Source organism: Diceros bicornis, chromosome 2 (assembly GCF_020826845.1).
Source record: "Diceros bicornis minor isolate mBicDic1 chromosome 2, mDicBic1.mat.cur, whole genome shotgun sequence".
NCBI classification, from domain to species: Eukaryota; Metazoa; Chordata; class Mammalia; order Perissodactyla; family Rhinocerotidae; genus Diceros; species Diceros bicornis.
In genome coordinates, this window is record NC_080741.1 from 39,038,517 (window position 1) to 39,061,454 (window position 22,938).

Below are 22,938 nucleotides of genomic sequence, written 5' to 3' on the forward strand. Positions count from 1 at the left end.
ACATGGAAATGTCCACGGAAACCTGAAGTGTTCCAGGTAGGTTGCCGGAGAGAATCTCGTTTTAAATATTTTTGTCCTTACTTCTTAGTCCTTGGACAATATTTTTAGACCCAGACGATCTAACCAACAGCAACAACATGAAACGTACCGCAGTAACTTCTTAAAGGAGTGTTCACTCTGGGCACACAAGCCTCTGCCCTCCCCCAAGCCTGGCTTGCTCTGGGCTGCGTGGCTTTGACTTTCCATTGGTGGCTGGTTCTCCTCTCTGGAGTGCATGGAGCCAAGAGGACCTGTATGGGACAGTGGTATGCTTCAGATATGACGCTTGCCTCTGGGATTTCAACCCCTAGTGCTTCCCCGTTACCTGATCGGCTTTTTCTTTCCTCCAGTCTGTCCAGGGGCTGCAGGCTTCCTCCCAGTCAGTGCAATATCCAGCAGTCTCTTTTCCTCCCCAGCATCTCCTGCCTGTGTCTCCAACGCAGCAATTCCCCCTGGTACTGTATTATATCTGGATGACTTTTGCCTTGGGAGAGCACATTCGCTGGTTTTACTACTTTCCTGTGCAGGGCTGGCTGGCGTGGGGTGGGTGCCCGGGGCTGACTGTGAGGTGTGTGTGGGAAGCTCTCATTCCAGAACATTGCAACCCATCTCCATAGTAATGGTTTCCTTTCTCTCTTCTGTCCCATGTTTAGTACTTCTGCATTCTGATACTCTTTTAACAGTTTACCAGCTAAGTAGGAATTGAATGCCCTCAGAATTAGAAGTCAGAAACAGAAAGTCACATGAACCTGGCATGAGGGTTTGGGAAATCTCTTCAAGTCAGTGTTGAGATGGTAACCATCATTACCCCATGCTCCTGATATAGGTGCTCCCCTAACACCCCAATCCCACAATTCCCTTTCATTTCCCCTCAATGTACTAGGTCCTTTTGGACAACAAGAGTGAGCACTGCCCCTAAATTTCAGGCCAGGCCAGTGAAGAAATACTCCCTATTATACGAATGAAATCCCACCCAGCATCTTGATGCCCCAGTCCTGGCTCCATCTTTGCAGCAGCAATGAGTGATGATGAGAACAAGCGGTTCTGCCTCTCTCTCCAGAAGGCAGATCCTGTGGCTGCTGCTGGGAAGACCAGCTGACCTTTCAGGACAGAACACCAAGCCCTTCTTGCCTCAGCACCATCCTGAGGAGCCCGAGCCCTTAGTGAAAAAATAATAATTTGTTTCCATTGAAAGAGGGAGATTTGGGTCAAATTGTTTACCATCTCTGATCCTCGGGATGATTAAATCTGTTTTTTCTTGTTATGTTCCCTTGTTGTTCTGCCTGGAGAATTCCTTCGTTTTATTTTTTTTCCAAATTGTACTCCCTCCCTCGCCCACAACAAGCATGTGGCCTGTGTCTGCCTCTGTGTGCCTCTCCCATTACTAAGCTGATCTTGCTGATTTCCTCGTTTATTTCTGTGGCTTGCAGAGAGATGATGTGGCGACACAGTTCAGCCAGATGAACCTGAGCCGGCAATCCTCAGGAGAGACTCCTGAGCCCCCATCTGGTCCTGTCTACCCGCCGTCCCTCATACCACAGCCAACCCAACAGCCAAGCTATGTCATCGCCTCCACCAGCCAGCAGCTCGCTACAGGAGGGTTCTCAGGCTCTGGACCTCCCATCTCCCAACAAGTCCTCCAACCCCCTCCCTCACCACAAGGATTTGTGCAACAGCCTCCACCTACACAGGTAAATGTGCTTTTTCTCACACCTGTGACCTATAGCTGATTCGTGGTGCATTTTGACCTCTGTATTCCAGGTAGAATATCACCAGGTCAACCTGTCTTGCCTTCTAGTCCATACTGATATTCCTCACCTACAGGACCTGGTCTGTCCTATTCATCAATTATGCAAAGTCTTGAGGCTCAGAAAGTAAGTTTAATGAAATGGACCCAATGCCCTGGTCCAGTGGAGGAATATCCCATTTTCCAGGCAGCTGGTACAGAGGCCATAGGAAAGCATTCCCTCCAGTGTGATGTCCTGCTCACTGGATTGATTGCCTAGGAGGGGAAAGCCTTAGGGAAGAGGAGGCCCTTGCTCCTGGGGGACTTTCAGCTCTCTCTTGCTGCTGTTCTGGAAATGTGTCCTTTCCTTTCTTATCCATTCATAAGCATTTTCTGGAGCTAATCTGGTGCTCCAGGCAGGAGCTCCTCTATGAATATAAAGGAAAAATAAGCCAGCATCCACTGTCCTTTCCATTCCCTAGAGGGAAGCAAAGCTCCTGTGTGCTCTCACAGGTAGCCATTAATCATATTTAATTGACTTGAGCATGTAAGACACCACAGATCACTGATTTTTACTGTCTTCTCAAAGACTGAGTATGTGTTAACTCTTCACCACCAAACATCTCTGGTGCTCTCCTGGGTATCTCTTGCAGAATATTGCAAGTGATTACTGTCAAGATATAAAATGCACAGAGTCATTTTCTGGTCCATTCTCAAGGCACACACATCCCAAGTAAATTCCATCCTAATTATGAAATATTGCATTGGTTGAGCTGTTTAAAGTACAGAGTCACCTTTGCATCATTTGTTTCACTGCCTTAACATCTTGAATAAATTATTTTCTTTTCAAGCCATGCAAGAACCCTCTACCATGAAATGATTTTCACCCAGTTGTTCATTTTATCTTGAGTGATTAATTAATAGTTCAGCTTCAGTTCCCTTCTCTGTAATGTCTCTTGCCTAGGAGGATTCAGGGAGATGTGAAAAATAATTTTAAGTTACTGGAGAAAGGGCCTCATTAATATATTAATTATTTTACTAATAAATTAAATGTTAAGTTTAATTATTGGGAAAAAAACAGTTTAGTTCTTTTAGCCTAAATAGCATCTAAGTGTTTTTATTCATTTCTGCTGTCAAAGAGAAGAGCTGGCAGAATATTTAATGGAAGATTTTTAAAAAAGCGTCATTCCTTAATGAAGGCATTTCGGTATTAGTGCATGGCAAGAGCAAAGACAACTCGGAACTCCTGGTGTGTCTGCAACAGAAATGCTTTCATTCTCTCTTCAATAGATTTAAAAATAGAAAGAGGGCGGGAAGAAAAAAAGACAAAACAGACATTCATGGCTCGTGATCAATCTGGATATCCATGAACTTCTTTTTAAAAGAACCACAGACAAGACTGTAGGATATAACCGATAGTGATTTCCAACTTAGTAAACATTTTAAAACCTGATTACTCAACTATAGAACAATGAAAAGAACTCTTGAGACACAGTTCATGGACATATATGTTAAATTTATGCAGAGAATGAGCCTCCTTAATGACCTTGAAGGTCAATTTTGTCTACCTTGTCTCGTGTGCTTTCTGAATGCCCACTGGAGGGGTGAAGCTGGCAACAGGAACAAGGCAAAGAGATTTGAAGAAGGGAAGTGGGAGAAGTGCATATTTTTTATAGTTTTTCTTCTTTCTCTCATTCATTTCTTTCTTCTTTTAATCCTCTCATATTTTGATTCTCCATATTTTAACATAGCTGTTTGAAAATACACATTTCCTCCTTTTTGGGCTGTCCTTCCTCCTTTCTCCCTTCCCCTTTCTCTCATCCAACCTTTCATACTGGTCTTAGCCCAGCTCAGCTCCCTTTCTCTATGAGGGAGCATGAGGATGAGCTAAGTGTCCATTTCCCACTTGCTCCATATGATTGGGGCTGTAATTCCGGAGAATTGGCCCATGCTCCACCTTGGGGAGGTGATGGCCAGAAGTGACCAAACCTCTGGCACAGCTGGTCAGGGCATCAAAGAAGGTAGGACTGGGAGAAAAAACAAGATCAGAACAAAATAACTAACTACTAAAAATGAGGCGCGCTCTCTCTCTCTTTCTTTTTTTTTTTTTCCTAACAAGAAATTATACCTTTATCTAAACCATTAGTGCTCATTAGGAAATTTTCAAGTGTTTGAACTCTGTCCCTCATCCCTAAGGGTATTTTCATGTTTCATATTGAATGAAGAAGAGAAGAGAGAGCAAGGATTAGATAACACATTTGTGAGCTTACACTGAATCAAGACACAGTTGTTCCTAAAGGAACAAAATGCTACTCTTCCTAAAAGACATATAAATATAATGCTGATGAATAAATTAGATAATCGTTGTTCTTATTCTTAATATTAGGAAGCATCTGATGTGTGCTGGTAGTAATCTTTAATAGCACCACCATGTACAGAACATAATGAAAACCTACTATTACTCCAGAATTATTTAAGTTTTTATTTTTTTAAGTTGCCTTACAAAGACATGGGGAAATAGTAAGATCAAATCACTATAAACAATGCGTACAATAAATCAGTTAGTTGCCAGATACTGACTATGTTTGCTTTGGACTCATTCAGCCTCTTCCCCTTGGATATCCACATTGTTAGTCCGAGTTATAACTCATAATGATTCCATGGGATTGCAGAGCCACAGATCCACACAAAGTTATCTTAGTTCCTACTTTGTCCTAAGGCAGGAAAACGTGCTACATGTGTTTCTATAGCAAAATTGAACCAGAAAAGTGTTTCTTGTATTCGACATGAACAAATCAGAAAATAAAATAGCCGTAAAAATTACAGCTCTCAAACACGTGGCTTGTAAATTTATTCTGTATATATAATACTTGTAGGCTGTGTACTGGTGTGCCTCTGTTTGTACTTTAAAGAATATGATAGAAGAAAAGTCAGAGGCCTGGAGATTAAAAATAATGAAGATTAGTAAGAAAATAGCCTTAATATAAATGAGCTGAAGTAAGCAAGGAAGTCTTTCCAGATCGGGAGACGTTTGATTTGAATCTTATTGGAAGTTATTAGAATATTTGCAACCATTCTCAGTCATTAGAAAGTGGCAGAAGGTGACATAAACAATATTTTTAACATATTTCCCTTTTTAGATTGAACATAAATTTTTTGGATCCTGGCTATGTGCCAATCACTCTGCAAACTGCTTTGATAGACTTTACCATATTTTATAGTCTCATTCTCTTCTTCTTTTAGGCTAGAGATCAGCAGTTTTCATATTTCACCTGTGTTTCCATTAAAAAAACAATTCAAGTTAGATATAATGTTTAAAACTACCATAAATTTTTTCTTGTTCTAGATGACTGTTTTATTCACTCTTGTTTCATTTAAAAAACACAAAATTCAGTGTTTTAAAACAACAAGCACTGTATTGTTCACAACTAAGTCAGCAATTTGAGCAGGACTCAGTAGGGATGGCTCATCTCTGCTCCATATTGTATTGGCTCAGGGCTTAGCTGGGGCTCAAGGGCTTAACTTGGAAGATCCAAGATGGCCTCACTCACATGCCAGAACGTTGGTGTAGCCTGTCGACTGGGGTGCCTCTATTCTCCACCTGGCCTCTTTCTCCAGCAAAATAGCCTGGACTTCTTTTCCTGGTGGCTGGGCTCCCCTCCTGCAAATGTGGAAGCTGCAAGTCTTCTTAAGGATCAGGCTTGCAAGTCTCAGAAATCATCATTTCTGCTTCATGGCATTGGTCAAAGCAGGTCACAGAGCCAGCTCAGATCCAAGGGCTTGGGGAACAGATTTCACCACTTCATAAGTGGAGTAGCATACACACACACATACACAGGAATGGGAGAAGTTTTGGTGGCTATTTTTAATATAGCCACCAATCTACTACAATCACATTACATCATAAAATGACCATATATTTTGTGTTTAAAAAATGTTATTTAATGCACAGTTCTCGTTCCTTGCTGTTTTTCCCTTTCTTCCACAGATGCCCGTATATTATTATCCATCTGGTCAGTACCCTACCTCAACCACGCAGCAGTACCGGCCCGTGGCCTCAGTTCAGTACAGTGCTCAGAGGGGTCAGCAGATGCCGCAGGCAGCACAACAAGCAGGTATTTAGAATCCGTTTCCCATTTTCTCCTCTAACCCAGTTATTTTTGCACGTAAATCTCTCAGCTGTCCTCTTTGGATGAGTATCCGAGCTTGGCAATTTAAATTGGCTCATTTCCCTTACCCGGAGAAGATACAGAGCATTTGATTTACTGTCTGCGGAAAAGTAACAGGTACAAGAAGGTGAAGCCCACGCCACTCCAGCATCCCAGGCATGCTAAACGCAGTCTCTATAAATTATTTTTGGATCTTCTTAGTTTCTTTTAAAGCAGAGAGCTAACCACATCCCTATCTTCCTAGATTATACTTTTTCTTCCTTTTCAACTTAAAGAGAATTCCTCCCCCGTTCCTAAGGCTAGGGAACCAAATTGGTTGTTTCTACACCATCCTAAAAAGCACTGTCTTCAGATGAAGGCCACTGACATTGCAGCCGGTATCCCGGTGGAACTCTGACTCCATGGCTCCCTTTCTCGAGGGCCACACGCCTCCCGGCCAGAGCTCGGCAGCCACTGTGCAGTGGGAAGGGGGGCCGATGCACTGTACGAGAGTGAGTAGCAGGTCTCACAGTGAACCGGTCTCTTTCCCTACTGTGTCACACTCCTAATGGGATGCCGTGACCCAGAGAGCAGCAGGAAGCCAGCAGGGCTGAGTGACTTGCGCTAGAGAGAGGTTTGCGTTCTTCCTGCAGACCACACTGCAGGGAAAACTGCTAACTGTCATGCCGAAGACCACCTGACTGGGGACTCTGCCTTCCGTAAGTAGGTCGTGTTAAAGCATGTGCTGCTCCTAACTGCCTGCTCTGTCACCTGTCATCTGATTTCTGCACTGAATAGATGTACATGCATATATAGTAGGTACAGATATATGTATGTTATATGTAGGAGATGTATCACTTTTATAAGCTATGGCAAAGAGCACAATCCTTGCCAAGTATTAATATTAATAACAGACACCCTAAGAATACTGACACAGCACTGCTATCATTTTGTCAGTTTGGAGAAATAATTAAATTTCTCTGTATTGCGGATATATATACGTTCTTTAGTTCATCTCATGACCTATATAAAGTCTGTGGGAGAGGTGTTAGAGAAATGTATAGCAGCCAACCAGACTTTGTCTTGTTTCAACACTCTATTAGTTTGGGGAAGAATATATTTTGACCTCTGAATTGACTTTACGCTTTTACAGTAATAAGAACACAAAAGAGTTTCATGTTATTGGTTATTTTAAGAAAAGCATTTGGCCGTATTTTCTCTGATTGTTGGAAAATATTATTGTCTTTATCTTTTGGTGGTAACAGTGCTACCAATTTAGATATATACTATAGGAGTGTGTTTTTCACATTCTGAACTGTATTATTTTCTTATGCTAACGTTTACCAAAGAGTTATTTTTTAATCACCTAACTATTGGTCCAGAGGCTATAGCAAAGTTTTCCTTTTGGTTACCAATGCCTTTAGAAGAAGAAAGATGCAGATATCTAATTATGATTTTATAAAAATTTAGCTTAGTGCCATTGTTTGACAGTTTTGTAAAGAGATATTTCAGTCTTGTGTTAAAGCATGTAGTTCATATACAGGAATGTACTTACTAACGTGCTGGAATCCACTGAACCTGTAAACTCTGAGTCTGTGTGAGGGGCTGAGAAAGTTGGATAAACATGTTAACTGGGCAACAGAATTAGATTTAGAACAAGCCTCGGGGCTTCCCACTGACTCCTCTCCACTAACTTCACTGATGAGTGGCAACACAAGGGAGAATACGTGTGACATTTTTTAACTCTTTTTAAAAACATTGTGGCAGAATTTAGGGATGCAGAAACCACCCTCCCAATCTCAGAGGGACCTAACTGGGCCCAACTACATTTCATAGCAACCTGGTGGCTTTGACTTGTCCCATGCTCCTGTATCACCATGGAAATGACACCCCCAAGCTGAGATCATGACACTGTAATTAAAGAATGCATTCTAAGTCAGTATCATGCTCAAAATAGAAGCAAGTGCTTCAGGTGTCAAGGAAGTGAGTGGCAGCTAATGGGGTCTGTGGGGAGTGGGGAGATGAGAAAAGGGAAATGATATATGAAGAGTATCCTCCCCAGAAGTGACAACATCAGTATACACATGCAGACTGAGACCTTTGAGCTCCAAGTTTTTGTGCCCACCACATTTGAGGTCGAGCCTAAAGTCCCATGCAGTTTCCACTGCAGTGCTGACTTGACTGACTGTTTGGGAAGGCAGATGGTGTCCCCTGACCTCACTGAGAATCACCTCTGCTAATAAAATCTAGGGAACCCATCTCATGCAAGGGCTCTGTGACAATGTGTGGAGGCTCCAGGCCCTACAGCTGGGAGACCTTTTGCTGAGCTTAGTGACACTATCAGAGACTTCCCAAAGGGACATGGCGGAGTTATTTGGGGAAGCAACCCTATGTCAGTGGACTATCTCATAGAGGAAAGAGTCTCTTTGGATAACTATACAAGTTGTGTTTTCTAGAGGAGTATGAAGATAGATCTTCTCTATCTTTAAGTTGACCTCTGGGCCACTGTTGGCATGGTGCCATCCCACAGGGAAGCCCTGACTCACTCTTCCTCCTCTCTCCAGCAGTCTGGCATCCTGGATCTGACCCTCTCCCATCTTCATCTGGTACTGACACCAGATTGTATCATAGTAAACTCAGCTATCACACGATTGAGCATTAGAGTGGGAAAAAATTATGTCAGTTATAGCCAAATGAGATTTTAATCCCAATTTGCTTCTTAGCACTGTTCTTAATCTTTATTTAATTGCAATGAAATTATCTCTTCCTTCTCCTGCATTCTTGGCAGAATTGAAATCTCTGTAAGTTACTACATTTTTCCTAGGCCCTAAAACTATACACAGTGAATTTTTATAAAGTGAATTCAATATTCGGCAATTGATTAAATAGGACATTTGAGTTACACCGAGGCCCAGTAGGGGGACATAAGGTCTTCTTCTTGGTGATTTTGTAGTCTTTACTCCACTAGCGGATGATAAACGTGCTAAGCCTGTGGAAGAAGAAGGCTTGCTGGTGGTGATCATAAATAAAGTCCATTAATGTTAAGAAATTTTGAGAAATTAAATGGTATATTTGCACAGTGATATTTGGATTTTGTAGCTACCTATGCAAGGAAAATAAAAACATTTAATATAGAAATGTCTCTAGTGAGAAATATTGTTTACTGTCAATTTGACGTTATCAGGTATCCCCAACAGTGGAGGGGACAATTTTCCATGTGATGCAATTGCTGATAACCCAAGACTGCATAGAAAGGCAGTTATCAGGTTATAACTAAAAAGACTATAGTTTTCAAATCATTCTGGCTTTGAAAGACTTGTAAGTGAGAGTGTCTTACTTGAGAACAGATTTTTCTCAGTGGTCAAATATTGAAATGAAGTGCTGATAAATAAACCTTTCATGCCTTAATGTTTAGGTTTATTTTAGTAGTCAATTATCGTATCACTTTTATTTAATACTCATGTCACTATTGTTTTACTTGATTAATAACATCTTTGAGGCCACAAAAATGTTAGCAGTACAGTCATGTGTCACTTAATGATGTGGATATGTTCTGAGAAACGCGTCATTAGACAATTTCATCATTGTGTGAACATCATAGAGTATACTTAAACAAGCCTAGGTGGTATAGCCTACCACACACCTAGGCTATACGGTAATAATCTTATGGGGCCACTGTCGTATATGCGGTCCATCGTTGACCAAAACGTCATTATGGGACACCTGACTATTTATATCCACCATCAGTTCAGGATCTCCTATGGGCTAGTGACTATACTAAGTATTTACAAACATTGCATTGTTTAATCCCCACCACATATTTACAAGGGAAATAATAGCTATTAGCACCCCCGTTTTACAGACGGGGAGGATGTTGCTCAGAGAGGTGAAATAAGTTACTCTGGGTCCCAAGGTTGATCTAGTGGGGAGGAGCACTGAGGCTGGAGTGGTTTTAAGCCTGTGTGTTAACTACTTTATCGTAACAACATAAACACAGTTAACTAGTTTTGTCTTTATTTACTGGTTTGGAGGATCTCATAGAAAATAGCGTGTTGGAACTAAACCAGCATGCCCACGTTACAGAGGCAGAAAACATTTCATTAATTATTCAAGTACACAGGTCAGCTTAATAGCAGAGCACATCAGGAGCCCTGGGCTTACGCTTCTCAACTCACCATGGTGTCCCAGATCACGCGGCAGAACTGGTTAATAAATAGCAGAGAGCAGATGAGACATTTATGCACAGATCACATGTTCGAAAGGGAAAAAAAAAAAAAAAAGAATTCCTTTTAGATCATGTCTCCAACTCCAAATTCCCTTTTCAGTTTGACTTAAAAAGCTTCAGTCTTGGCTTTCCAAAATTTTGGACATGTCCTAAAAGCAACAAAAATGAGCTTGTAAAGTCCTATACACTTTTATAAATGGGCATTTGGAATTGAATAAATCCTGGTTTTGGTATCAGAATAATTTTGGCTTCATAAAATGAATTAGGAAGTGTTCCTCCCTTTTCTATTTTTTGGAAGAAATTGTGTAAAATTGGTGCTATATCTTCTTCAAATGTTTGATAGCGTTCTCCAGTGAAACCATCTAGGCCTGGAGATTTTCAGAAGGATTACTTCTTATTTGAAGATCATTCTGGAGCTTTTAAATTATGAATTCAAATCATAATGGTTGTAGATCTATTCAGATTACATATTTTATCCTTGCTGAGTTTTGGTAGTTTGTAGTCATTGAGGAATTGGCCCATTTCTTCTAAGTTGTTGAATTTATGAGTATAAAGTTAGTTGTATTCCTTCATTAGTCTTTTAATGGCTGCAGGATATGTTGTGATACCCTGTTTCATTCTTGATATTGGTGATTTTAAAATTCCCTCTTTTTAGTTTTGCCAGTCTTCCTAGATTTATCAATTTTATTGATATTTTCCAAGAACTATCTCTTTGTTTCATTGATTTTCTCTATTGTTTTACTGTCTCAATTTCATTGATTTCTGCTCTTACCTTTATTATTTTCTTCCTTCTGCTCAATTTAGGTTTATTTTGCTCTACTCTTTGTAGTTTCTTGAGGAAGGAAGTTAGAGTATTGATTTGAGACTTTTTCTCTTTTCTAATGTAAGCATTTAGTGCTCTAAGTTTCCTTCTCAGCTTTGCGTCCCACATATTTTTATTTTCTGCTGTATTTTCATTTTTGTTCATTTGAATATATTTTTTATTTTCTTTGAGATTTCCTTTTTGATCTATGGATTATTTAGAGGTGTGTCGTTTAATGCCCAAGTCTTTGGAGATTTTCCTGTTGTATTTCTGTTATTGATTCTAGGCTAATTCCATTATTGTCAGCAAACATACTCTGTATGAATTCAATTCTCGTAATATTCTCGAGGTCAGTTTTATGGCCCGGGATATGATCTACCTTGGTGAATGTTCCATAAGCACTTGAAAAAACTGAGTCTTCTGCTGTTGTTGGGTGGGATGTCCTATATATGTTCATTAAACCCTGATAGTTTATTTTGTTGTTCAGATCTTCTAGATTTTTGCTGATTTTCTACTTCTCAGCAACTGAGAGGCAGATATTCACGACTCCGAATATAAGACTTCCTAAAGTCCTCAAGGCAAAGTTGCCCCCAGTATCCCTGAAATCCAAGAGTGGAAGGGAGACTTTGAAGTTATTCAGAGCATGTTATCATTTGGTTTCTTTCCCAAATAAATAAGAAATATTTCATTTCCCAAAAAAGTTAAAAGCATTCCATAGAAATAGTCTGGAAAGTAAAAGCTCTCTGACCAGTGGGGTTTGGCTAAGCTGTTCCTATAAGCTGCTGCCTACGTCTCTCACTTGCCAGGCTTTCGACACTGTTGGTCAGTGCCAGTAATATTACTTTAAGTTTAGGTGGAAAAATGTTGTAGATAACTGTTTACAATAGACAGTCCAACAGTTCTACTCGTTCTATCCTAATAGACCAGAAGATTCTGTATTCCTGAATGTCATGAAAATAGAACAATAGAAAGATAAAATGGATGCAGAGCAGAGCACGAATGGAGAAAAACAAAATGACTGAACCTCAAATTAGATTAGGTTATAACTGCAGTAAATCATTTGGTGTAGATTCTGAAAACTGTGGAGATGCTTCACCTCTGCCTTTTAAAATCTCTTTCGTCTCCCACCCTCCCTCACTCCCATCCATCTGCTAAATGATTCATTTTGGGTAAAAACCAGTTTCATAGAGCATTTTCCATGCAAATGTTTTACTTTTCAAATTATAGTTCAGAAGGAATCCATGAAAAGGAAATCTTAAAAATGCATCAGATTGTGAAACCCCAGGCAGCTTCTCTGGGGCTTCTCTAAGCCTATTTAATTGACTTCTGCTCTGTTCCTTTCAGTCTCTGTGTTGAGTAAATGATGCTCTGACCTGCCTTGCAACAGTAGAGTTGGAATTTCTTGCAGGAGACAGTGGTAGAGGTCTTCAGAAGTTTTTGAGCTTCTTTATTCACTCTTTTCACTTATATTTAAGATAAATCTCACTTGGACTTTCTCTTACACTCTGCTCAACTGCCGTCATGAGGTACAATTAGTAGAAATAGAAAAGGAGTTTAAACACTCAGTTTTGCTAAATAAGGAAACTGTATAAGGTCAACCTTCTGTCCAATGTGGAGTCTCTCTCATCAGAGCCAGAAAGGGGGCTTCTAGTGCTTCAGTATTTACAGATTTAGTAATGAATGCAGGTTTCAGGCACTCAGCAGGCTGACTCATGCTAACAAAGTCTGACTTGTGAGATTTTGCCCTTGACTATATGAACTCAGTACCACCTAACACGTGCAGGTTGTCAAGAGAGCGCACAAACAAGAGTGAAAATAACATCCAGATAACGTGGAGATATGTTATCACCCCTCCCCATTCATAAGAGAGCAGTTGGAGCTTCCCCACCTCTCAGAGTATCCTCTTTCCCTGACCTGATACAGAGGATGGAAATAAGCCATTCAACAGGCCTCCTCTTGTCCAGTTAAATCAGAGAAAATAATGATGCAGATAAAGAAGGTTACAATTTGTTTAAAATATATGTTAATAAAAGCATACAGAAGAATGGTGAGAGAGAGGAAACCAGGTTAGGGAATGTAGACCCTGTTTTTTCAATTTTGCTAACTGATGATAGGATAACAGTATAACCCAGGAATCTGTCAGGGACATGCTGACCTCTAGGATATAGGTTGCATTGATTCAAACCTCCATATTCTACACATACAGAAAACCTTTTGTGTGCAGGGAGTTCTTCAATGAAGAAGTGTAGAGTTGGAGGGTGTCAGCCTGTCAGAAATATAAACTGTATAATAGGCCATTAGATTTTTCTGTTCCTCTCTGGAACAAAAATCCAAAATACCTCCTATCTCTTTAGGTAGAGCAATTCAGCTTCCTCCAGCCCCTTCAACACACACATCAACTCTAGGCCTCTGAAGATTCCTAGCAAGAGCTTGTAAATGCCGTGCCTACCATCACATGTTGTGGTATTTGGGGGAGGGTTATTGTAGCCAGTGCATCAAACTTTAATGTGTATATATACCACCCAGGACCTTTTTCAAATGCATATTTTGATGCAGTGGTTCTGGGGTGAGTCCTGAGAGTCTACATTTCCAGCACGTTCCCTGGTGATGCTGATGGTGCTGGTGTACCATCTCGAGAGCAATGTAATAGATGGTACATTTTTAATCATTGCTGGCATGTACATAAGCTATTGCAAAGAGAAAGAGCCTCCCCAAATTCACTCTTTGATTTGACATTATTTGCATTTTAGGCACAAATCTAACACTTCATAGTCAGCATATATAATCTTATGAATTATAGCTAGAAAGTATTTATAATTAATGCATTAATGTTTACAAACCCAAATTTTGAGATAGAAAATAAATATAGCATGATTCTACTACACAGCAGGTACCCATAAGTGTTGAAAGAATGAATAATATATGTACCTATTTTCATGTTAGTGTGTACAGGAAGTATGTATGTGTGTGCGTGAGAGCGAGAGAGAAGAAAAGAGAGAATGTGTGAAGATTTAAAAGGCTAAATGGAAATCTCTCAGCCATCCAACTCAAATATCAATAAGAGCAAAACTGTAGTTAAACATTATGAAATCAAGTAGAAAGACAGCCTAACAAACTAATTCACATCAACAAAGGAATATAAATATTTTTCAAAGTTCGAACACCCAAGGGATATGTCATAGACCCTTTGGGCCACTTTCAGGGGTACAGTATGTTTGGATTGTCATGTGCTTAGCAATTGGAGAATTTCTATAAATTTAAAGTAATAATGCTCCCGTTGAAACTCATTTCAAGTGACCAGTTTTGAAAGTGTTTGGATGGCAGGAAATAATCAGGCCCTGAACATCTACTCATATCACCCTTTGTGGGTGGCAGCCCTTTCCTTCAATCATTGTCATTTCCTTCTGAATGCACAGCAGTGGAATCAACTTGGTGGCATCTCTGGCAAGAAGATACAATTATCTGTGACATGTGTATATTTGAAAATAGACCAAAGCCACAGTTCCTTTTCTGATAGGTCTGCATAGATGTTTAATAAACAGCAATGTATTTAGATTTTTTTTTCTCATGGGAGTAATATTTCTGATGTAATAATATATTGTTCATATTAACAGCCCCCAGTAGGAAAGAAGATTATTGCCTATCTAATGTTGTTCTGAAACACATTTTCGATGGGGCAAAATGTACCTTAATGGAGTCTATAAATTTATTTAACCAGAGCAGTTGAGTAAAGTTGACAATAAATCCTGTATTTTTAGCTTGACTGATTAAGCAGTCAACGTCAATGTAATTGAGAGGGGTTTTATCTTAAAAAAAAATCTTTTCTCTTTCTTTGTTCTTATGATATTCCTCACTTTGACTTTTTTCTTCCTGGGAGTTGGCTGGAGGTGGGGAGAGGGAACATCAGAACTATAGAAAGCATTTGGAATACCAGTGTGACCAGTAAGATACATTAATTTATAGACAGTGGGATTTTCTCTTTTCATCTTAAATTGCCTTTCCCAAATCTGATGATTTTTTTAAAATATTTATTTATCTAATTATCCTACATATAATTTCCATACATTTTAATATTTAAAACCCCATTAATCTATACTTTTTTTAATTTGAGAAAAAATGTATAACCAATAATCAGAGAAGCTTGCAAAAATTGTTACACTCGACAACTCTAAGGAAGCAGATTCATACTTTGGGTGGCTGCATTATCATGTTACTAAAAGCAGAGGGGGTAAATTCTCAAAGAGTTACATGAGGACTCAATGGTCTGATTTCTGTTAACATCAGTGGAAGTCACATGGATAAATCCTTATGGAACATGCTGTTCTGAAAATATTAGTCTGGAAAAGGTTTCTACGGAAGTGTTCATGTGTTTCTTTCATTAATTGATCTAATTATTCCATTACAGAAATGGGAATGAGAATTATTAAGCTGGGATTTTGAGAAAGGTTAGCGTTATTAGGAGCAATAATAGAAATCATGCTATTTTTAGTACTGAAAATCTTGCAGGTTCCCAAAACAATATAGATGGCCTGATTCCCTCTGTCCCCTAGGAGGTTATAGGAAGAGGGGTTTAATCAACATGTGTGTAATAGTTCCTTTAGCACTTTGCATTTTATGTATCTTTTGGTGTTTCCATATTCATTTGTTATGCAGTTAAGCACTACTGCTATGGTTAGGATTTCTGTGTTTCTGTAAAGATAGGAAGTAAGACAGATCATAGCATTATCTATTTTCATTATATTGTGCATCTTTAAGTGGAAAGCATAGCTCATTAAAAAAAAGAAAGAAAGTTGGATTAGAGATGGCAAGGAAAGAAAGGTGGCAAGAAAAAACATATAAATTATGTGTTTTGAAAACTCTGACATTTCTGTGAAGTTTTCCTAGGAGAGAATCTGAGTAGAGTCAAAAAATCTAAAAAATCCAAAATACTTGTTGCAAACTGTCCGATTTCCCTGATGATTTAACTGAACTAAATTAAGAGAAGTTAGATGTTTTGTGCCATATGCATTCTTGACCCTTCCTTTTTATTTTCTCCCCCTTTTTTAATTTGTTGCCAACAATTTCTGCTGTCAGCTGTCAGCTCTCACCTAGATGTATGAATTACCCCATTTTTCAGTCCCACCTTTCTTTAGGACCACTTTTTTTTTAATTCCTCGGGGTCTCCGTTTTCTCCCTATCCTCAGATCTGTTTTCTTATTTTATTTATTTTCTATCTTTAATTCTGGACTCTACACAAGTTTTCTGGACCCCTCTCTCTCTCTTTTGTTTTGTTTTTTGTTTTTCTTTCCCCCTATATTAAATAAGATTTTCACTCCAAACTCTGGGTGCTTGGTGCTTTTCATACCACATTTTAGTTGTCTGCAATTTCTCCTTTATTTTCATTTATCCATCTCATTTCTTTCCATTCTGCACACTCCTCTCCATGAAGAAATAGGATGCTTCATCCTTCAAGAGACATTCACAATCTAACATTCAAATGATTAAGAAGAAGGTGCTGGATTTTCCCACCTTCTGGACTTGGAGTATGACAAGGACTACACTATCTTTTCTTCACCTTGCTATCCCTAGAGCCAGCATAAAGATAGCCCTCAGGGTGTGTGACTTCACTTAGAAATTTGTAATGAAAAAAAGGGAAGAGTATCTTGAATAATGTTATTTTTATCTTGCTTCTCAAATTTAAAGATGCAGTGGTACCCACAAAAAAAATTGTTAGGCTTTTGGATAGTGTTTTAACTTGCCATTTCCAAGTGGTTCACTATTGTTTATAAATTTCAATGTTGTTACAACTTTGAATAGAAAACAATGTGCAAATCACTAAATTTAAAAGACACTACCTCAGAAGGAAGTAGCCCTGAAATATGCTGCTCTTTAAAATTCTTTCTTCTTTCCACCGTGTTCAGATGTAGCTGCTTTCTGCAGGCACACAAATATAAATTCAGCAAAACCAATCAGCATGGATTCACTTTACTCACAACAGCCTAGTTTACCCCTTCCCCAGACCATCAGCATAACAACAAAGTTTTAATCACCCCCTCCAGCTCTGAAATGCCACTGGCCCTTCTGTCCAAATGAGTGGCACATGAACGTTATAGTTCTGGAGCCAAACAACAATGACTATAACCCAGGAAGGCTACAGGGTTGTGTGTGCCTCATGGAGTTAGTATAATTCTAAAAGACACACATTGACTCACATACCCTCTTTAGAGCCGATGGGGGTAGCGTGCTTACAAGTAGGGTCACTAATTGATTCAGTTGTTACTGAAGGATTCCATGGCACAGGCATTTTTGCACATCTGTTCATTGGAAGAGCATGTTAGCAATGTGCAATAGCCTTCACACTTAGGGTCTTCTTCAAGTCCCTGAAGCCACGACAAGCCTCCCTCCGTGATTTCATCCAGGTGCTAGTCACAGTTGTCAGCTGAGCCTTCCTGGCTGCAGTGATGATTGTGATGCCCTTCAAGGACTCCCACCAATCTCTAATTGCCTGCTGACATCTTCTCCCTGAGTCCCACACCATTTCCTTGAAGGCACCTTGAGACTCATTAAAGTTGCATTTTTAACGTTCTCCCAGATGCTCTTACTCGGTTGTTTTTTGTTTTTATTTTTGGAGTAGGTCCAGCACCGTTGCACTTTTTATGAGCCATTGTGGGTCATAACTGTTTCGAGAATAAAACTAAATGGCAGAATGAGGGGCCAGAATAGAGCCCAACACACACTTTACAGAATGCAGGATACTGCGGTGGAGTACACATTTCACGGTATTATAAGAATATGCAGAAGAGTCTGTCAAGCTTAGTTCCAAATGGGTTTGCATGCATTTTTGATGAAGGAAAACACTTGATAAACAAATGTCACTCTAATTACTCATTGATGCACAGACGGTGTTAACCAGAGTGTGTGGTATTACATCACGGAAGTCAGGGGGCTTGAGGAGCTCTTCAGTGAATCTTGATGGGGACTGTGATTTCCACAGTTGAGACCGAGTATATCTACCTGGTAGGAAAGGCTCAGCTTTTACTGGGGAGGTGAGTCAAAGAGAACAATCCAAGGATAAAAGATAAATTAGAGAGGAAAGATCCTGCCTTGCCAAAAATTGTGGCAAGAATTAGGAGAAAGAGAAGACGATCCTAATAGAAATTTTTGTTTTATTTTGTGTATGTAACTTTTTATAAATTATGTAAATAACATGGTACTTATAGTAAAGAAGAATTTTTTTAAAAAAAGACACATAAACTCTATGCCAGCACAACGAGTTTTTATTTTGCCTCTTCTTTTTCTGAATTTTAGCTTATGTATATGCATGTTATAGACACACACATGTATTGTAACCATAGGTCATGCCACTTTCTAACTAAGATGGCATTTTTATTTATTCAAAACCCCTCATTATTTTACACTTGCATGTACTCAGGTTCTTCCAATATTTCTGTGACATTATTTTTTTAACAAATAAAACTGTATTTGCAGTTGACATGCATATTTACATAAAAATTTCAAACAGCCTACAAAACAACTGTTAGAACTAATAAGTGAATTTAACGATATTGCAGAATATAAGGACAATCTACAGGAATCAATATACAATATACAGCATTTTTATAAGCTGGCAGCAAACAAATGGAAAATTAAAAAATTCAATTTGTCATAGGGTGTGACACAATTTTATTAGCAATAATTAATCACCCTGCTCCCAACCTTGTGGGTCCAGGAGACCTAGGGCATTGCCTCAAGTCATCCAGGACCACTTGAGGTGAGCCCCAAACACTCAGCAATGGCTTGTAGAGGAACAGCAATTCCAACATGAAATGTTTCCCAGTGCAGCCCTTGCTTTCCTGGTTTCCTCTCCAATAAAAAGCATATATTGCAGTGGAACTAAAGCCTTCAAATCTTTCATTTATCTATCTTCTTTAACTTCCACATCCAACAAATATTTCACAATAAACTGTTATTGGCTTTGCTGCTTCTCTCCCCAAACAGGGCCAACTCCACAGAAGTTTCAGGATATTTTTCCACCTTCTGTCAAGTGCTTTTGTCTTTTAATTTCCCATTGTTAAAAATGACACAATTCAAGGAGCTCTCACTCTTTGAGTTGGAGTCTACCTCAAGTGCCTCTTTGAATAGGCCACACAAAGGAGACAGTTTCCTTGGCAACAGGAATGTAGCAAAAAAAAAACAAACAAAAAAAAAAAACACCATGAAAACGTTGGCTCCCTACCTCCTTCCCCAGTTCCCCTCAGCACTGCTATTTGCTGGGTATGGAAACTACACTTGAGACCAGAGTTGATGCTCTTGGTCAGTTTAGCCATTGACTACAAGACCTTACTACCAACCGCTTGCTCTAGGTCCCCATTAATAAAAACAGTTCAGTTGTGAAATGGGCATTTTCTCATTAGTGATTTTAGCCAGTCTTTTCTAGACATTTAAATAGAGAAAGGGAAATTGGGTTTTAAGAAGTCTGTGTGTGAGTGTGTGTGTGTGTGTGTGTGTGTGTGTATGTGTATGAATGCAATTGTCCAGATGAACTGAATTTAGATTAATGGTAGCACTTATTTTCACATTTATGTTCAATCTCTGAAATTTGCATAAAAGGTTTTTTTTTTAAACTCTGGCAGGACATAGTGGCATGTTTAGTGACTGCTAAGAAAATTAATATATTAATTTGGCAGAACTTATGACACACTTATTAAGTATGCTTCTAAATAAACCCCCATGAGCTCAAAATGCTTTTCTCCCCACATTAAATATGGTGAGACAACTATAGACCAATGTAGATATGTGAGTTTATAGGTAGATGAATCTATGCAGTCTGATTTCAGGGACGTCCTTCAGCAACTATAGGCATGAGCCAATGTGATATTAGGTCCTAAGCTCTCACTATGCCCCAGGAAACCAATAAACCCATATCAGCCGGGATCCAAAACTCAACCTCTTCCTGGTCCACTTTATCCCTCTTAATCTGTATTTTTTCTTTTCTCAGAACAATGACAGAGAATATGCACTCATAGTTGTTGATTTCTAAATGATTCTGCTGTGGAGCTTGTCAGTTATTGAGGCATATTCAGTGCGCTGTAGGCTTTCTCTTCTTTCTCCGGGTAATTGAACCACCTGTTCGGCTTGGAACTTTAGGAATTTAAGTGTTGGCCAATAAATTTATAGTCTCTTATTCAAGAACAAGTCTTTAGCACAAGCAGCAAAGATAAGAGAATTAGTACCTGCATTTTTTTTTTTTTTGGTAGCACAATCAACTGAAATTTATTTCTCACACTTCTGGAGGCAAGAAGTCCAAGATCAAGGTGTTGGCAGGTTTGGTTTCTTCTGAGGGCTCTCTCATTGGCTTGCAGAAATCTGCCTGTTCTTTTTAAACTGAAGAACTGAAGAAAGATATTAAGTGCAGAAAACCAACGTGCTTTGCCAAAGCATTTTTAAAATGTTGTCAACAAACATTAACACGTTGGATTTTTTCACTGCCAGCTAGAATTAACCAGAACAGAAACAGCAATCTTGTGTTTCTTCCATTTTGAGCCACCCTGATGTTGCAGGAATTACATTATAACTTCCAAACTAGAAGGCGTATATTAAACATTACATTGTATCTGTGTGTGTGTTTATCAATGGAGATTAAAAACCTGAAAGTGATATGCCAGGGTTTATTCAAGAGATTGTGAAAAACAGAGTAAAAAGACACCAAAAGGTTTTTTCTTTTTCTTTTTTCCCCCTTTGTTGTTGTTGTGTTTGTTGTTGGTTTGTGGTGACAGTAACTGACTATAAATTATGTGAATAAGTAATGCCAGCTCTCAGCATCCCCGGAGCTCTCTTTCTGCTACAGTTTACACTGGTGGCCCTCGGGGTCTGTGCTATTGTCTCAAAGACTGGCTACTTGAATTCTGTGCATTTGCCTGGTGGTGACAGCCAGCACTTGTACGGCAACAACTGCCATCTGGCTCTTTCTGCTAGATTTGTAGCAGCCGCTTTTGGGTTTGGGAGATGTGTGAGTCTCCAGGGAAGCCAGAACCTCTGTGAAATCACCACAGATGGCTTTATTTGGGGAGCTAATAGCCGTGGAAGCAGAAGTAGGAAGTAGAAAAATAAATCAGCTGGGAGTTTGATGTCTGCTGGTCTTCAAGGGACTTGAGATGAATTTCATTGATTTATTAGAATTATGTTATGTACCTGGAAGAATTTGGAGGCATGGTGAAAGCAAATTGAAACTTTAAAGACTTTAAAGATCCCGTCACTGAACTGTGGATATTAGACTCTTCTTCAGGAAAGGTGGTGATGTGATATAAATCAGCCCTGGGAAAAATGCACTTTCATAGTTCCTAAATCATTGTTTCTCAAGAGATGTTCCACCGGCATTAGGATGAAAAAGGGAGCTTATAAAAAATGCAGATAACTGGATTTTCCTGAATTGCTGAGGGCTAAGCACCGTTTCTCTCCAGGGATTACTCAGTTTTTGTGGGGAGGGTACATTTCTCAAGTCTCTTTAAAAGCTTTTTTTTTTTTTTTAACTGGCTGTAACTGATTCTAATGCTCAGACAGATCAGCTTTTCCAAAATGCATTCTCAAGCAATTAATATACCATTAATATTTAAGAACCACTGGCCTAAAGCTAATCTACTTTGAGAATTCTTCTGATTTTTATTTCCTTCCCTGTGTTCTAGAGAATCCTTGTGGGCAGGATACCATCAGGTTTAAATTGGGTGCACATCTCCTTCTGCATTTTCAAAGGTGTCTACGTTGTCAGGAATACTCTCTGATACAGCAAATGTTTGCTTTCTCTGTATTTAAGGATGTGTTGTTCAGAGATGATTAAGAGTAGGAGGTTGCTGAGTGGTTAGATATAGGCAAGGGACATGAAAAAAGTGACATCTGGCCAGCGTTTTTGATGACTTATAAGGCAAAGTTACTTATAAATTACTCATTTGACCTCCATGCCTTCATGGACGTTTCTTCTTTATACAATAACATGATACAGTTATACAGTAACTCTAAAGCATTGTCATTCCCAGGATTACTCAATTCTAATGGGGAGGAGTCAATTCTGCTCTGTCCCTCAATGACTTCTTTTATGAAATATTACTGATTCTAATGCTCAGACAGAACAGGTTCTCTGAGATGCTTCAGACTTTTGAAATAACCACTGGAGAACTGAATCAGAGGCCTCAGTAGGAGACACAAATATAGCACAATTAGACATAGTTGAGGCAAACCCCCCGGACATAGGTCTAAGATGAGTGGTTCTGTGTGTCTTTTTAAGAATATGATTATACAGCTGGGATTGAGGAAACCTCTCAGAAGTTCTCTAATATTATTAAATGACGTACTTTAGGTGCATTAAGACCCCAATGGTTCTGATTAGTATTTCTCCCACTTGCCTCATTTCTGCCTCTCTTGGGCTCTTGGGTATTTCTCTTCTAACCACATTCTTGGTGGAAGGTGGGATTCTTACATAGCCTAGGATAACTCATAAGTGATTCAACACCATATTATGACTTGAAATTCTGTGGAGCACTGCCTAGAACTGCTGTTTGTGCATCTGTTAAAGTTGTTTAAAAGTGTTGATGTGTTTGTAACACCCACCTATCTCTCACTGACGTGCCTCATGAAGGGTGAGCAGTTGGGTAATGGCTGCCTCCCCACAATGCTTTTCACTCTGGAATATCTACTAAGGAAAAGAGCTATTACCTGATCCCATGGGACCACATGGAGCTTGGACAATCACTAAAATGGTAACCCAGCAGTTCTGTTTGTGGCAATCACAAGTCCTTTAAGGATCAGAAGTGAATATAGTACGTTAATCTTTAGTTTGAAGTCACAACTGACTTTAGTGGCAATTTAGAGGCCTAGGTAGGGATGTCCCACAGTTCCAGTACAGAAATCATATGCTAAGTGGTATCATTTCCAAATTTTTCATCACCTTCTCATATTTGTGGAAATGCTCAGAAATTGTTGGCCAACAGTAAAATTTTGCTAATGATTATTTTGAAGTCCAAAGATA

At 39.2% G+C, this 22,938-nt stretch overlaps 1 protein-coding gene across 14 annotated transcripts in view; it reads left to right on the top strand.

Moving 5' to 3' along the window:
- ARPP21 (cAMP regulated phosphoprotein 21) overlaps nt 1-22,938 on the top strand; it is a 110,196-nt gene that overhangs the window by 57,983 nt on the left and 29,275 nt on the right. For 13 of the 14 annotated variants that reach the window (XM_058549255.1, XM_058549265.1, XM_058549275.1 and 10 more), the window contains 3 exons: nt 390-494; nt 1,470-1,730; nt 5,754-5,880. In XM_058549255.1, the coding sequence (XP_058405238.1) occupies nt 390-494; nt 1,470-1,730; nt 5,754-5,880 (493 nt within the window). The remainder of the gene's footprint in view (nt 1-389; nt 495-1,469; nt 1,731-5,753; nt 5,881-22,938) is intronic. The other variant, XM_058549300.1, reaches the window with a different exon arrangement.